The following is a 17,020-nucleotide window of genomic DNA, read 5'->3' as shown; positions in this document are numbered from 1 at the left end:
GGGAGATGATTTAAGGACGTAATGAAGGAGGACAAGAAGATCAGACAGGGTGAGAAGGGGGCATTAGTTGAGTGACAAAGACAATGAATGAAAGGGGCGGACAAACAGTGAAAAATACATTTTTACGCTACACATTTTACTTCCAGCTTGTGAAAAAAATGTCTCCTAGTGGACGTCCCCCTGACTGTTCCCATACCAGATAGTTTTAAAAATACTTATCATTGGACACAAGGGAAGGGGGAAAAAAGGAAATAACCATGAAATATGGACTCACCACAGAGAAGATGGACAACAGCAGCAGCATCAGCACGGACGTCCACAGACATCTGGTCTTCATGTCTGTGCGTGGAAACTGTCTCCTCATGTCACGCCGCCAATAAAAACGGGAGAAATCCCCGGTCCAGCCTGAGCAGGTATCAGGTGCACTGAAGTTCAGGAGACGGAGTCAGAACTGAGGAGAATCCTGTCCACTTCATTCAGGAGGGAGAGTGAGTTTGGAGGAGACAGACAGGAGAGGGGAGAAGAAGAGGAGGTGGGATGGAGGTTGTGGATGTGAGTGTCACGGCAGAGAGAAGGTTTTTATGGAGCTGCTCCGAGGATCAGAGAGGAGGAGCAGGAGGAGGAGAAAGGAGGAGGGACCAGGGGAGAAACAGAGGAGAGAAAGACAAGAGCAGAGCAGAGCAGAGGAGAAACCTCACAAAAAGACTTTTAACAGGCAACTTTTTTTTTTTCCAAGTCTCATCAGAAGCTGCCATCTGCTGGTCATTAGCTGCAATAACAACGTCTCGCTATCTTAGAAGAGCATATTTTCAGATGGGGGGAAGAGAGGAAGATTTGTGGATGTAGTGAAAGAACCTGGAGATGGCAGGTTTAAAAGTAGTGGAAGATGGTTGGTGATGATTCATCCTGTCAGCCAATGAAATGACAGAACAGTAGCTGTTGGTTAGGGTAAAAAAATGGTCAAACAAGATAGCAAACAGCAAAAGTAACTGAATATAAACCTACAAATCAGTTAAAGATAGTAACGATGACTGATACAGCTACATCTCATTGAACTAAAAGTTAAATGTTGAAAAGTTGTTGACAAAAAAATAAGACAGTCAGGACTAGATACAGAAGATAGCTAACAGTCAGCGCCGCATTAACACCACCACGGAAAATGAATTAACAAACGTGTCATCAGTCCGTGAACGTTACCAACTGTGTCCTATTTATTTTGAACATCTCTTCTCGAACATAAACACAACCTGTACAAAAAACAACTGACTCGTTTCAATTGGGTTTTCTTTTTTCCACAGCAGGCCACTTCATCATGACAACCACAGTCATAGATGTCACACGCTCAAACTAAACATTTTCTCTGCCATACAAAATTAATGTACACACACTTTCATTTTACCCCCGCGGCCCCCCCCCAAAAAAACATTATATACAAACCCCACATTAAAAGGTAAACTTCTTTCTTACACCAGTTTTTAATTTGACGTCCACCTCAGAGTAGGCGTGTTCTCGTAGTAGTTTTTTTATGTTACGTACATATATTTGTATTTTCAGTTATTTTTAGTGTATCCCACACAGTAACGTTGTTACCTTGCTAACTTGTACATTAGCACTGAAGTATAGGCCCCTGGTGGCCCACATCTGATCTGCAAGCATCCATAATTTGGGCTATGTTATGTTGGCCCAGTGAGGGAAAAGATCAACTTTCAACATCCACATCAGAAATCCAAGCTTGTGGGCTACATCATATCACAAAGTCAATCTCTTCTGCCCTCGTTGACCTTGATGACCTTGTCCGGCCCAGTATTTGGAATGAATTCCACTGTATTCTAGCTCTACATTAGAGCCAGGATAAAGAAGGGGCCTCCAGTCTGGCTACACTGATTAGGCCTCTAAATGCCCCTACATCATTACTGCATGCAGGCCTAATAAAACCTTGCTCTGGATGTACAGTATTTTGCTGTTTAGGATATTAAGTATTTTGCCTAAAATCAGAGGATCTAAGAGATTGGTTTCAATACTAGGATTAAAGAACGAAGGGTTTTCCTATTAAGAACAGCCTAAACACAGGCGTTTCCTCATTACTCTGTGTTAAGCCAACAGTGTGTGAACTGTGTGGTGGTCAATGTTCATTTTAAGGCTCATTTGAGTCATACGACTGTTAGTATTCATTTTCTGTCTCTTACTCTCAGTAAGGCAGAAAGAACTTTTAATGCATGAGGTGATTGTTATTTAAGTCAAAACGTTAGCGTTTCAATAACCGGCTCCTGCAGATACAAAAGGTAATAGATCTCATCCGGATCAATGGTTAATAAACAATTTTTTACGGACAAATTAAAGTCCAGTATTTTCACCAAAACGTCACAGATGTTGCAATTGCTGAGTTGAAAACACTGAAAATATGGCATCCAGCAGGGACGAAGTAGAACTTTAGGTTTCCCGAACAACAAAAAGCGTAGCAATATAAAATACTTTTCATCTATTTTACAAACCTGTAATCTTATGTACGATGAAGTCTTAGAGCCACACTGAGAATAGAAAAAAATGTCTAAAATTATGGAATGACAGTAGGGATGTTCAATATTAACTTTTTGCCGATATCCAATATGCCAATATTGTCCAAATACTGATATAGAGTGACAGGGGTGGTCTGATGGTTAAGGAAGTTAAGTGCCGCCTGCTCAATAAGGTGAAGGGTTAAAGCCATGCGCCCCCTAGGGGTAAGAAATTTTTTCACACATCCCACCCCTCCCAAATTATATTATATACTATTGAGCGCCTGGCAATATTTGACTGGTCTGTCGCCAGGGCGTTAATCTATTTTTAGGGCACATGTCATTTTGTGAAAGAAATCACGTATCTTACAGATATTACTATATTGCTCTAATACCAGCCAATATTATCAGTCAGCCAATAATATTGGACATCCCTAAATTATAGGAACATAGAGGGGGAAAAAAGAAGCTTACAAGACTAAAATAATAGATTTACAAGAATGAAGTTGTAAGTTTACTCGTTTTAAGTTTCAGTGATGATGTATTTCGGGGCAGACGAGAGAAAAGCACACAGCTTTAACCATAATGTTGTCAGAATGAGAAACACAGAGAATCTTATGAAGTTAAACTTTAGTATTGGGATCACAGATAAGGAGAAACTACTTCTTCTAGAATAGATCATCACCATCACATCACCGTCGGCTCCAGTGTTCTGGCTAGTTTCTCATCTTTTTCTGTTTATACTCATATTTTGACTTGAACTTTGATCATTTTTCATAAATTTACAACTTTTTTCACATACAGTAAATGCATAATTCTAATCTCAAACTTTTTTTTTTCATTCCCAATGTGACCCCATTACTGCGTCATAGGTATGAAGCCCTACTTGTCTAATACTTTCAGATTTCCTTGTTTTATTGAATAAAGGAGTTTTAACACTCAGTAAGAAAAAAGGACAATGTAAAGTTAACTTGAGATGTGGCTGTAAACCAAGGCCTAGTTTGTAATATTTGGTAAGATAATATTTTAGAATAATGTCAAAGGGCTTCAGTTTTTGTAGGTTTTGTTCCCACTGATGTTTCAGGGCACCCAGTGTCTGAATGTTAGTAAAACCAATAGACTCAGTACTTCATACAAGAACATCAAAAATAGAAAAAATAAAACAATTACCACCTTACCACCACCTTTTAAACAGAGTGAAGCAATGCTATGCTACCAGTGTTGTTTACAGTGAAGATCCCAGACCAGAAAAAAAAAAAAAAAACCTCTTTAGACCAGGGGTGTCAAACTTCTATTGGTTCATGGGCCGCATACTTACATAATTAGATTTCAAGAGGAGCGGACCAGTTCAATCATTAACTACAAATAACAATCATTCCATGTTTTCCCCAGTTTCAGGCAAAGACGTACACGTATATTAGATATTTATGATTATTTAATAATTTTTAATTAAATATAATTTTCAAAAAATCTCCTGAACAACAGTGTTTATGTATTTTTTTTGTTTTCAAAAATCATCAAGCAGGCCGGTTTTGAACACCCTCGCGGGCCGGTTTTGACCCACGGGCCATATGTTTGACACCCCTGCTTAAGACCAAACTCATGGAAAAAAAAAATATAATTATAAAACCACAGTCTTGAAATAAAGACATTCCATCACAGTTTATACTAAAAGTCACTCCTATGGTGAAGATTTGGAGACATTTGAAAAATTATTTTCTATAATGAAGTCGTTTGGCCCAGTTATTAACTCATAATGTGTTCTACATTCCAATAAAGTAACTAACAGAAGTGTCTTTTGGCCAGGATTAAATCATACAACATAAATGTGTAGACCCAGTCTGTTTGCATACTGTATGTATCTGGTCCATGTGGGCTACATTGTTTTTTTTTTAAAAAAGACTAGTTTTGGAAGCCTGTTTTTTCAACATAGGGGCTTATCTGGGTCAGTTCTATTTTTTTTTCCATAAATCTGGACCAAATGTGAAGTCTACTTGTGGGCCAGTAAAGGGTCATAATAAGTGACCTATTTTGTCCTTGAAATACTGAGCTGCTCTGTTTTTCTCTCTTGTCTAAGAGGCAGTGATTCGAACATTTAATGGCAATAAAAAGGCAGAAGTCACGTGTGCATCTCATGCTGCACTAATATAGTGCGATAAAACAAAGACGTGTGGAGTCAGACAGGTGCTGAGGATCTGATCAGATCAGGTGATCACTGAGCAGTTCATCCCAGAAACTCCTGCAGCCTGTGAGCCTCGAAATCAAGCCAAAAAAAGAAAAGAAAAAAACGAAGAAAGACAGAGGAGAAGGAAAGCCTCCTGTAGTTTAAGACTGTAAATGAGATTAGATTCAGATCCTCTGTTTGCAGAATATGAGTCCAAACCTTTTTAACGCAGATTTTCTTCTCACTCTCTCGAACCCCCTCATCCGTCTTTTCTCCTTCTGCAGTGACTTTTGGCAAACGTGGGAACAGTCAGTCCTTCCTAAGACTTTAGCTACTTTTTCTCTTTTTTCTTTGTTCAGCAACAAAAACTAAAAAAAAAAAAGAGTTTATAAACAGAGGGCGAAAAGTAAAATCTCTACTCAGCTGATCTAATTGATTTTGTGAGAATATTGAAACATTGTTTCTGTCAAACCAGGAGAAAACAATAAATCAATGTCACATCGTCACATGTAAATTCTGTTAAAGCTTCTTCACAAACGGCCCGATGTTAGCATAATTATATAATATCTGTTATCGGTTTTTCCTCCGATAATGAAAACCCAATAACGAAATGCATGGGTTTAGCCTAATGTTATATGACCTAAAAATAGTTTTGGGGAAAAACAAGATGGGAAAGCCACAAGATGGCAGCATTGATGCCACCTTCAGATGAAAGCCACTAGATGGCAGCATTGATGCCACCTTCGGCAGTATCTAGCTGCAGTAGCAACTTCTCTTTAAAACTTCATTGCACTTTTATCGTAAAACCTCTCACTTGATGATGTGACTCTGACTGTTCGGTTTCCCTGGTTGGACAGAAACCCAGCCATGAGCAGGACATAAAGGCTTTAACAAACGGAAGGAGTATCACTTAAGGTTAGAAAAGAGGAGTTGTTGTTGTTGTTTTTTCTTTTTTGTACTGGAGTCTAACTTCACCAGTGACTCTCTGTCTCCACTCTGTGACATCGTGTCCTTGACAGGAGACAAACATGAGGATGTCGAGGTGTTTGTTCGTCCTCCTGGTGATGGTGAGGTCGTCATTCAAGCGTCCTCTGGACGTTTACATGTCAGTGTCTCCATCATAGGCCAGAGTCAGAGGCTTCAGCCGGTTATTTTGTTGTCTCTGTCTCTGAGGTCTTTTTGGCTTTTTGCTGTAAAAAAAAATATAGAAAACTTACTTTCAACTTACTGTGTAAATTAATGAAAATGTTCTGATAAATTCAAACTAGATTTTTTTTTAAATTCCACTGTGATTTTCTTTTGCAAGCCTTACCTTTATTTTTTACATATTTATTTACCTTTATATATTATACAATCTTTCTTCTTTCAGAAACATGTTATGCCATATTATACTGCACTTCAAATTCTTACTTCAAACTGAATTCGATTTTTATTTAGATATACTTAATATAAACATACTTCACCTCTGCTGTTCTATATTACAAACTATATATGAGCCTCTCTAGTTCACTCTACTTTTTCTTTCTAAGAGTCGTGCTTCTATCAAAACAAGAAATAACAGATATAATTACCGTCCATTCTTATATGAACACAAACAGTCTAGACCAGTGGTCCCCAACCTTTTTGTACCAAGGACTAGTCTGCCATTTTTGTGAACTGGTAATACCATTGTTAAGGGATTATTACATTTTCAAAATCAAACCTCTTTTAGACTTTCTTCTGTTAGTATCAGAGTCTGAATGACCTGTTGTTTTGAAACATTGTCAGATTATCTTTGAATAAAAACAGTAAAGGGATATGACTGGATTATTTTGTAATGAAGTAAATTGGTAAAACTGAAATACATTTTTCCCTGTGTCCCGCTGCGGCCAGGTACCAAATGACCTACGCACTGGTGAGTGTTGGGGACTCCGGGTCTAGAGATAAAACTAGATAAAGTTCTCAAACACAAACACAAGCACACACATAACTAAAGGGAACATAAGAAGACAAACATGCGTCAGCAAGCAGTGCTTGTTTGTGAGCGGTTAATTAAAACAAATTTGAAAAAAAAAAGTCTTTAAGAACGCAATGACTTTTCAGAGGTAAAAAAAAAGGAAACTGAAAAGGAAACAAAAAAGTATAAATGACATAATGAACTATAATGAGGATGATGGTGGTGTGTGGACAATGTAAATGGTGTTGCCTTTCTCTCTGTGTCCACACGGGTGCAGTGTTTGATCAAAAAATTAAACACCATCAACTGCACTAAAATGTATGTAAGTAAATCCCTCAATAGATTACCGTACATATGTCTTAAATGTCTTGAAGTTTCTCCAGTCTGGTACGAGCATGTCGCTGTCTTTGAGAAGTCAACAATGCCACGTCTACTTTTCTACCCACACTAATTTCTACAGGACGAGCTGGTCTTCTCCATCTCACCTGCTGCGACACTTTGGTGAAGTTATTAAGGCAGGTCATGTGACACTGTTCAGAGCAGTCACAGGTGAGGGGGTCAGGGTCTGTGGGGTGAGGAGGGCGGGGTAAAAAGGCAGTAAAAACCCTCCACACCCTCATCAGTCACTGCTGCCGCTGCTGTTGTTGTTTTTTTGTGCCTGTTCCTGACACTCAGGACAGGTGAACGCCACCTGCTGGCTGTTATGACCCACACAGGCCCACATCCCGTTGGCTTCAGACTCTTGTGCTTTAAGAGAACGATGCAGCTTCGCACAGGAGCTGCTGCTCTCACATGGCATGAATAAGGCAAAAGGGGAAAGAAAATATATAAAAAATAAGACAAACATCATGAGGAGGGGAGGGTGAGTTGGACTTCAAATTGTGACAGGGAAAAATAAAGGGCGGGGGTGGATTTGATTAATGAAGGAGATGATCACATGTCACAGACGTGGGGCACATTAAAGTGGTGCACTCACCAAGCTAGGTATATCATAGACACTATGAATATGAGGAGCACAAAGGCTCCAGCTGCTACACCGTACACCCAAATCTTCAGCTTCCCATCTGCAGAGGAGTTTGAGCAGGAGGAGGAGGAGGAGGAGTGGGAGGAAGCTGGTCAGTGTTTCCGTTCATTTGCATTCGGTGTGGTTTTAATATTATTTGGTATTGGTCACTTCCTCAGGTGTAAGGTAAAGGACTTTGTTCTGAAATGCTAATAGAGGACTGGTTATTGAAACATTTTATAACTAAACATTAGTGAGAATAATATTAGAAAAAGTTGGAGAAGTGAAAAAAAAAAAACGAAAGCAGGGTTAGCTTCCATTCATGACAGTTTAGTGAAAGCAGTTACAGTACCTAAATCTGCGGCAGAAACTGTCCTTTATCTATGGCTGCTGCTAGACACGCAGATCATTCAAATTGTAACACAATTTAGGGCAAAAATAACCAGGTTTCAACATGACAGTGGAGCTCTGTGCTATATTTAGCTTTCTGTTACTTGTAATTCATTTGTAATGGACTGCTGTCTCTCTTGTCTCCACTTGACAATAAAGACACCACCAGTTTTTTTAAATTAATTCTTGACAATAAAGACACCACCAGTTTTTAAAAATAAATAAATTAGAATTAAATCAGCTGTTTTATGGCTCCTTCATTAAATACAATACATATATATGTATAAAGATCGTTTTAACTCACCATGACTGGTACACAGCGTAAAGTATTCTCACCTGGTCCATATGGCTGTAAGTACCAGGAGCGTCCCGCTCTCCCAGGTTGAACAGTTCCAGGTTGGGTGGGATTAATAGCTCGGCTGGTCTTCACGTCCCCCTTCCTGTCCCCCTCTGTGGGGATCTCCAGCACTGGAATGGGGGCACACTGATCCAGGAGACCCAGGGGTGACAGCACTTCTGTGAATCCTTCCTCACAGATGCAATCGCCAGCCTGCAGAGGGCAGTGTGCAACAACGTTTAACATGAGCAGCCGCTTCAGGTGGAGTGGAAGAGAAAAAGTGAAGCAACCGATTTGTTGAACCACATTTATCTGGAAATTTTAACATTTACTTCAGCTTTGGAGCTTTTTTTTTTTTTTAATTGTCTGCATTATATATAACTTCCTTTAAACAAGTAACAGAAATACCAAGAACTAAGAGCTGAATCAGGCACTGTGTGTTTTTATGATAAGATCCTCTGCCAAAAATAAAAAAAGTAATTCCAGGACCAGGACCAATAAGAATATTAGGGAAAAACTGAAAAACAAACAAAGAAACATAAAATGTATTTCCTCATAGGTAATGGTACCAGGAATAACATCAACTTAACCTGGATGATAATTTTTTAATACTGAATACAAGTTATGAAACGTTATAATCTCTTCACTGTCCTTTTAAATGTATTTTCTCTAGAGGAATCAAACCTGTTTATTCTGTGGTTATAAAGTGTCTGAACAGTCAGCTAACAGAAGCAGCTGCTACTGCTCAAAACTACAATTGATTGAAGGAATGAAGTGAAGTGAGAAGATTTGACCACCTAGAGTGTCTTTGTTTGTTTGTTTGTTGCATTTGCTGGACAAACCGATTTTATATCCTCCACTCTGCTGCCGGACGGATGAGTGACACTTCAGAGAAATAGCTTTCACATCTCCATAATGCCACCATTTCATTCTCTGCCGGGTTTTAAATTCAATTCTGTCCGCAAAGTATGTTTGTGTGTCAGTGCGATTTCCGAATATGTCATTCAGCCATATTCCAAAACCTGCACTCTCAGTAAGTCTCACCATTCTTTTATTTTATTTGTTTTCTTGTGAATCGGTAAGATGACCTTACCTCACTGCAGAAGGACTTGGGCATGAGACACGGAGGGTCACAGGAACCATTGGTTGCCAGAGGGTTGATGGGAAGGCAGCCTCCTACGGAGGAAGATAAGACAACGAACGTGGTTATAGACGTCTTTATCATGATTATTATCCCCATTATAATCATCCTCATTCTCACTGTCATTACCATGGTCTGCTCATTATAATCATAATCATTATCATCCACACTGACAAAGAAGACCCTTCTAAGACATTTTTACACATTAGTTCACACATTGAAATGTCATTTTAAACCATCGGTGTGATGAATGTAAATTCAAACTGTCAACTCTGCTATCACAAGCCTGCTACTGTACCCATGGCTCAGGGGCTGCTCCAATGATCATCACTGTAGCCACTGTTATTATTATTATTTGTCACCAATATCTCCTCCCTCCTCATTATTTTCAGGAAATGCCTTCTTTATTAATCATCATCATCATAATCATTTTGACTTTTGTCAACATCATTATTAATATTATCACATGATCCTACAGTACTACCGTGCTATGGTAGTCCGCATTGTCTTTATCCTTAATAAACTATTCAGCGTAATAACCTTCATCATCATCATCGATATCATCCTCATCCTTGTGAAAAATACTTTTGCGTTGGAGTCGAAGCTATTAACAATAGTCAATAAACCTCTAGGTCAGCGGTTCTATGTATATATTCTACTGTACATTAAAATGATCTCAGGTCTTGTGCGGTGGTCCTCACTCAAGCTACTTTCAAATTCTGTTTCAGGACCTCAGCAACAATCACAGAGAGTAATTAGCCTAATTTTAGTGTGGTTGTTTTTTTTCAGAGAGTAATTAGCCTAATTTTAGTGTTGTTGCGTTTTTTTTATTATTATTTTGTTAATGAACCCATGCAGCCTTTGAAGCCAGGGCTTGTCCCTAATGTTTGTGTAACAGTGTGCTGACATTTAATTGTAGAGAAAATCAGGCTGCTTTCAACAAGGAAACAGGGCTTATTATAGTAATGATTTTTTTTTTCTTTTTACAGAACACTGTGCAATAACACTGTGTATCTCTGACAGGCTGGTGTAAATTCCTACGTAAATGCAGCTGCCATCAACACCTCTGCTTCACAATTTAGAAATGAATAAACAGCTATAAAATTAGGTTGTAAGTGGAATTTTCCCCACACAACCATCTTGTAATAAAAAGGCAGCTGTTGGCTGTTTAAAATTAGGGATGTCCAATCATATCTAATAGCTAACCATTATTATCGGCCTGATATTAGCATTATTATGTAATATCTGTAAAAACCGTTATTGGTATTCCCTTCAATAATGAAAACCCGATCACTCAATGCCTGGATTTACCAAGTGAGGTGTGCCCTAAAATAGTTTTGGGGGAAAACAGCTGCATGTGTAAGTGAAAGCCACTAGATGAGAGCATTGCAGCTTATTTTATTAATCTATTTTAACAATCAGGGTTTGTACAGATAAATAAATGGGGAGTAAAAACTTCTGTCCTCTAGGGGGGGCATGGCAGAAAATAATGGAAAAAAACTGATTTAACCAATCACCTTAGTGACTACTGCCCTGCTATATCGGAAAGTAAGTGTTTGGACACTATCAGCATATCGGATATCGGCAAAAAGTTAACATCAGAGAGCCCTATTTAAAATATATGTCAACACAGTATATCATAGTAGACAGAGTAGAGAAGGCTCTCTGTGGCCCCAGTTGATCTGTCGGCTCCTTTTTAGAGAAGCAGGTAAAATATTCACACTAAACTAAATCAGAGACGACTCCTGCAGAGTGACGGAAAGAGGGTTTCCCCTTTGTCAAATATTTAAGAAATGACTAAATACTAAGCTGATTGTTCTTGTCAGCCTCATGTGAAACCCTTAGCACTATTACCTAGACGTGGATCATTCTGTCAGTCACTAAGAAAATGCACAGATTTTTAACTTATTTTGCTAATTTGCCTTTCACGTCCAAATAACTTTTGTTCTATAGTTACGTTTTTGAATCCTGGTCACATGGTTTTGGGTGGAAGATTAAAAAAAAGAAAATTAAATAGCTAGGCTAATTAGCTAAAATTAGCTAGATCTGTTGTTTTTAGCGTGGAGGTTTAACAAGTGATTTAAATATATAAAAAGTACTGTAAGGATAGCTACATGCACAGTAGCTTAAGGCAAAATGCTAAAAAGTAACACGGGAACCATAATTTGTAAATGTAGGCCAATATTCTAACAATTATTCAGAAATACAGAGTAAATAGTGAGGAAATGCAGCCAAACACAAATTATTAGCTAAAATTAGACAAAGCAAAAGATATAACATCTTTATAACTCAATAACTGACAAACTAATCTACTATGACGTCCACGTCTTGCCTGTGACGTTGAGTCCATCTGAGCGCTGACACCAGATCAGAGGACGGCTGGAGTTCGGGTCAACGCTGATCAGCCACTTGTACTCGTAACAGTCGCCCCCTGCAGGCAAAAAACAACGAAAAACATGCATAGTTTGTGAAACAGCAACTGGGAGCCTCATTAATACCAGCAGTGACAGATGAACAAAGCAGCTGCTGAGTTATGCTTTCTAATAATCAGCTGCTGTCTTTTTATATCACATCATTATCACAGTGTCTCCTCGCTGAGGTCCAGTTCAACGTCTCCATCTGCACTAAGAGCTTTTTTTTTCTTAATGACTTTTTATAAGTGCTTTTATGATTTTATCAATATTTCCATCAGGGTAGTAAAAGCCTGGATTTCCCTGTGGACTCATTCCTTTTTCTGTTCACTCTTTTAAATGTTTAACCTTCTTCAAAGACAACACTCACTGCAGGCTGGTTCTAAGTAAGGCCTCCGGGGGCAGCAGTGGCACATGGACAGGTTTATTGTGAGTCGAAATTTCTGTTTGAAAATACCTTTATGGTCTGTTAGGACATTTTATTCACTTGGATAAAAGCAGCTCTACTTTGCAGTAGATCTGGTATTGCCAAAGGTGTCTACGACCTGCCAGTAGGGAGTGTGCGAGGATTTTTTTTTCGCCACACAATAAATTCGTAAATAAACATTTAAAATTAAAAGCTCAGCAAAAAAAAAGCCAAAAAGGTTTGGGAACCGCTGAAGTAAATACTATATAAGTACATACTACATAAAAATATTTTCTGAGCTGTTTAATCAAACTGTTTTGTCAGTGAACTATTTAGACAATATTTGGATTCTTCATATTGACTAAATCAAAGCCATTCTTTGGTTATATGTGACATTTTTTAAACTCTATATTCAGTTATTTTAAGTATACTTTATAATAATTGTCCTTTTTTCTCCATTCCTTCCAATTTTAGTTTTACTTTATTTTAACTATGACTTTTGTAACATTTTCAGTGACAACTCAACAACTCAATATTTTATAGTAAACTTTAAAATCCCTCAAGAAATTCAAATGGTGTCACTAGAGGAATATCTTGTTTCTTTCTTTTTTTTCTTATAGTGACTCTATAGTGACTAAATTAAACTACTTCACTCCCCCGACTCCTGCTTCAGTTTCTCCGTCTGCATCCCCTTTCCCTGCCTTCCTTTAACTTTTCCTGCACTTGTCTCGGTGATGCAGTGTATCCAGGTCATGCTGATGATGGCTGCTCTCATGATGTTTACGACATCAGAAGAAAAGGGTGGGAGAGATGGAAGTTAAGGAGAACAGGAAAAGATCATTGTTGCATTGTTGTTGAGTTGTGTCTAAAGAGAAAAAAAAATCACCACCAAAGATGCCAACGCAGTTCAGGTTTTGCATCTTTCACCTGAGTACTTGTGCCATTAAGCAGAAGTAGGATGTATGTTTTAGGGCCTTTGCTTAAAGGGATAGGTGGAGTTTATTGAGGAATTGTTAAAGGCGATATTACATTAGAGAGTATCAGACTTCACCGACTTCTCTAAGTGCTCTGCCATTTCCGTTGGAGCTACAGTGGAGCCTGACTCTTTTACTTCATCCACTTACCAAAAGACTCATCTCATAAAATATAAATCACATCTATAATATCATAAAAATACAGTTTTCTACTCTCTATACGTCAGTCTTTCTTGGTTGGAAGATGAAGGTTGTAATGCGCTCATGAAACCATAGCAAAATCCTTAGAGAAATTTGAGTGGGTGAATTTTAAGCTTTTTTTTTTTTTTTTTTTTTTAATGTTTTCAAAGCTGTCTCACTAAGATAAACAGTACAAAAGAATCCAAGGATTCCCAATATAAGAAAAATAATTGGAGCAGTGGTGTGAAGACATTTTCAAGTAAACAACCATTAAAGATAATGTCCGACACTCTCCCTCACACTGTAATATAATTTTTAAAAGTTAGAACTGTAATAAATAAATAAATAAATATGGGGGAGGCACCTCATGCCGTAGTCAGGTAGTTAAACAGCATCCAACATTCATAGTTGTCACAAAGTATTTGTATTTGAATTGATAAGTTGACTAAGTAACTTTTACTCAAAGTTAATTTTAAAATAAAAATGTTTTACGTTTACTCGACTAGATTTTTAGATGAGTACTATTACTCTACTTCTACTTGAATAAAATTTAAGCAATGTAAAGATACTTTTACTTTTTTTTTTAGTACTTATTTCACCTCTGTTTACAAGTGTATCCGCCACTGTCCAGGTGAAACCTCATGGCCCTTTGATGTCAACCTCCAATGTCATACTTAATCCTGCGGCCAAGATTTTGTCGCCTGGCAGCAAAAAAATACATCTTTTTTTTTCCCCACTAAAAATATCTCTCTCCTGAGTCTCATCATATTTTTCTTGTGCTGGTTCTTCTGTTTCCTCTGACACTTCTAATGTGACAGCTCAAACAGATGGTAGACTAACTGGCCTGAAGGTACGACCCTGAATCCTATTATCTTCCTGTGTTAGTCCTTAGATGTACTGTCAAACCGTCTGTCATGTTCCTCTGCCTGCAATCCAACTGAACCTCACCTTTCCACCATCCTCGACATGAAAACATTTCTCACCTCTCTGAAATGTATATGTCTAAATCTCAAGACTGTCGTGGAAGAAGGGCAGGACTCACCAGTGCAGGACTGAGACTCCCAGGCCTGGTCTGGACACAGCTGGAGGTTTTCTGGCTCCTGGGCCAGAACGGCTCGGGAACGAGCTTGAACAGCACCAAAGTCCATGTCAGATCCTTTGATGCAGATGCTGGCACAAGGACTCCAGTCAGACCATTCCATCAGGTAACAATCACCTGTGATGGAGGAGAAACAGAACATGTTGCTGTGTGAAAAAAAAAAATCTAACCTATCAACCCTGAGGATTATATTTTCAATCATGAAGATGTCATTTTACTAAAAATGTTGTATACATCAGGGGTCTCTAACCCTTGGTCGCAGCGCCGGTTCGTAGGTCATGAGACAGGAGTAGGACACAAATTACAGCAAAACATACTAATAAGGACACAAATTACAGCAAAACATACTAGTCGAATATTCTCACAATAATTTTATAACGATTATCCTGTAAGTGATTTAGAAGCATGGGCATGAAACAGAAACTATTGTTTGTAATGAGTTATTAAGGATGTAGTTTTGGAGCTTTAGCATTTTGCACAACCCCTAATAATCTATCTACCTATCTATCCATCCATCCATCTATCCATTCATCCATCCATCCATCCATCAAGTTGAGTTCAATTTGCCTAATTGACAAATTACCGTACTTGCTTAAATAGTTTTGCTCAAAAGAAAACATTGAGAAATATCACCAGGTCACTTTAAAATATTATTCGTCTAAATTGCAGCTGTTTTACTGTGAGCCTAGAATGTGAATTTTCTTTATGGAGTTTGGTCCAGGACCTAGAAAGAGTTAACATGGCAGATAACCACAGCACCTGAATATACAGTATGTGGTAAATCTGCAGCTGACGTAAGAAGTACCCGGAGCTTGTCAAGGAGCCATGTGTGTGCTGACATTTTCAACATGAGTAACCTCAGCAGGACACCTAGCCTCAAACCTGGCAGCGTTGAATCATCACTGACCTGCACATGATGAATGTTTCATTACAGTAAGTGATTTGGGTTTTTATTCTGACTTCACACTGAGCCAGACATCTGTTGTATGTGTGACCATTTTGAAGTGTTGTTGTGTATGAGTGTAGTATGGATCCTTATCATATACACACCATTAGCTTTAGAAGCTATAAGGGAGCCAATATCTTTAAGCATGAGGAGGAATTGGATTACTTGTCACCGTATACTGTGAGTGAAGTGAATATTTCAGCCAACGATAAATATCATTTTCCACTGTCGCTGGTTATATAATTAAATCTTCTCCCTTGGTTTCACAGGTTTGCTCTGAGCCCAGTTATCTTTAGACATATGAAGTGTTTAAATCAGCGTGTGAAATTGACTTTTCATTTACAGCTCAGCAGATTATTACTATTATTCCAAGGGTTGAGTCTCGGCGAACCTCATCTGTTTCGACGCCTCGGAGGACTTTTGTTATCTGCCTCACACACAGCCCATTATTGATGTAAGCCTCTATCCTCTGTTGTTTTATGTCTATTTCTCCATTCATCAGTGTGTGTGTGTGTGTGTGTGTGTGTATATTCATATTGCTTCTGTGTCTCTCAGTCGTACAGGTGGAATAAATTGATGGCAGAGACCAGTGCTTTCATGTGACTACACCTGGAGAGCAGGTGGTCTAAAAAGAGCTTTTGTGTTTGATGATAAAACAGAAAACAGTTCCTGACACCGATGATCCTGCCCTGAAGCGTACCTCGAAAAAACCCACTACGATTCATGTTGGCTAAAGGAAGCCCAGTAGAAACATTACTCTGCTGATATTATTATCCATTTTTCTTTTTATATAAAAGTGTAGACCAGGGTGTCAAACTCATTTTGATTTAGTGGCCACATACAGCCTGATTAGATGTCAAGTGGGCCGGACCAGTACAGTCATAACATAATTACCAATGAATATCAATAAGTCCATGTTTTTCCCATTTGTTTTCATGCTAAGAAGTACACGTACATTATTATATGTGAATATAATTATTTTTTCCTACAATAAAATGTAAGTTTACATAGCTCTATCTTGGACAGAAACACCTTTAATAAACAAGAGGTGGACACGTTTTGTGGAAACATCAGCTAAGCTCTTTCCAATGCAGTTAAATTGCGTAGTGCTAGCAGGCTACGCCATCTACCTGCGCCTTTAAAAAAAAAACCTTGTGTCTGTGAAAGCATACGCCCCCCTTTGTTGTTACGGAAGTAATTGCAGGCCTCATTACTTTTGTAGTTTCTCAGCTATGACTACGTAGCTATAACATTTAGCCGTAGCTAAAGTACATGTCATTCAGAACGTTTCATCGATTTTGAGGGGAAAGGATCGATTGACCATTATTTTAAGGTTTGACTAGTTCTTTGGTAATATGAAGCCACCAAGGATTTTCTCTATTGACTGACTGTCAGTTTTAATATTGCATCTCGCTGTCCTACAATTACTAGCATACCACAAGTAGAAAATTGTACTCTGTTTATACAGTGGTATTAAAAAGTTTGGGCACCCCTGATCATTTTCAAGATTTTCCATGTATCATTGGTTGTTCGGAAGA

General features: G+C 38.3%; 2 protein-coding genes across 2 annotated transcripts in view; both read right to left on the bottom strand.

Annotated features, from left to right (window-relative positions):
• The window catches only part of LOC103388994 (neurexophilin-1-like), a 23,388-nt gene extending 22,303 nt beyond the window's left edge, over positions 1 to 1,085 (bottom strand). The window contains exon 1 of the mRNA XM_008324246.3: positions 275 to 1,085. Coding sequence (XP_008322468.1) covers positions 275 to 364 — 90 coding nt within the window. The 5' untranslated portion in view covers positions 365 to 1,085. The remainder of the gene's footprint in view (positions 1 to 274) is intronic.
• Positions 1,086 to 1,190: 105 nt separating this feature from the next.
• The window catches only part of thsd7ab (thrombospondin, type I, domain containing 7Ab), a 146,778-nt gene continuing 130,948 nt past the window's right edge, over positions 1,191 to 17,020 (bottom strand). Inside the window, exons 25-31 of the mRNA XM_025061560.1 lie at positions 14,480 to 14,653; positions 11,799 to 11,897; positions 9,419 to 9,501; positions 8,325 to 8,538; positions 7,572 to 7,659; positions 5,635 to 5,849; positions 1,191 to 5,027 (exon numbers count right to left, since the gene is read on the bottom strand). Of these exons, the coding sequence (XP_024917328.1) occupies positions 5,759 to 5,849; positions 7,572 to 7,659; positions 8,325 to 8,538; positions 9,419 to 9,501; positions 11,799 to 11,897; positions 14,480 to 14,653 (749 nt within the window). The 3' untranslated portion in view covers positions 1,191 to 5,027; positions 5,635 to 5,758. The remainder of the gene's footprint in view (positions 5,028 to 5,634; positions 5,850 to 7,571; positions 7,660 to 8,324; positions 8,539 to 9,418; positions 9,502 to 11,798; positions 11,898 to 14,479; positions 14,654 to 17,020) is intronic.

Source organism: Cynoglossus semilaevis, chromosome 13 (genome assembly GCF_000523025.1).
Source record: "Cynoglossus semilaevis isolate Cse_v1.0 chromosome 13, Cse_v1.0, whole genome shotgun sequence".
Taxonomy (NCBI): Eukaryota; Metazoa; Chordata; class Actinopteri; order Pleuronectiformes; family Cynoglossidae; genus Cynoglossus; species Cynoglossus semilaevis.
The sequence above is the reverse complement of the archived record's forward strand: the minus strand, read 5'-3'. Positions and strand labels throughout refer to the sequence as shown.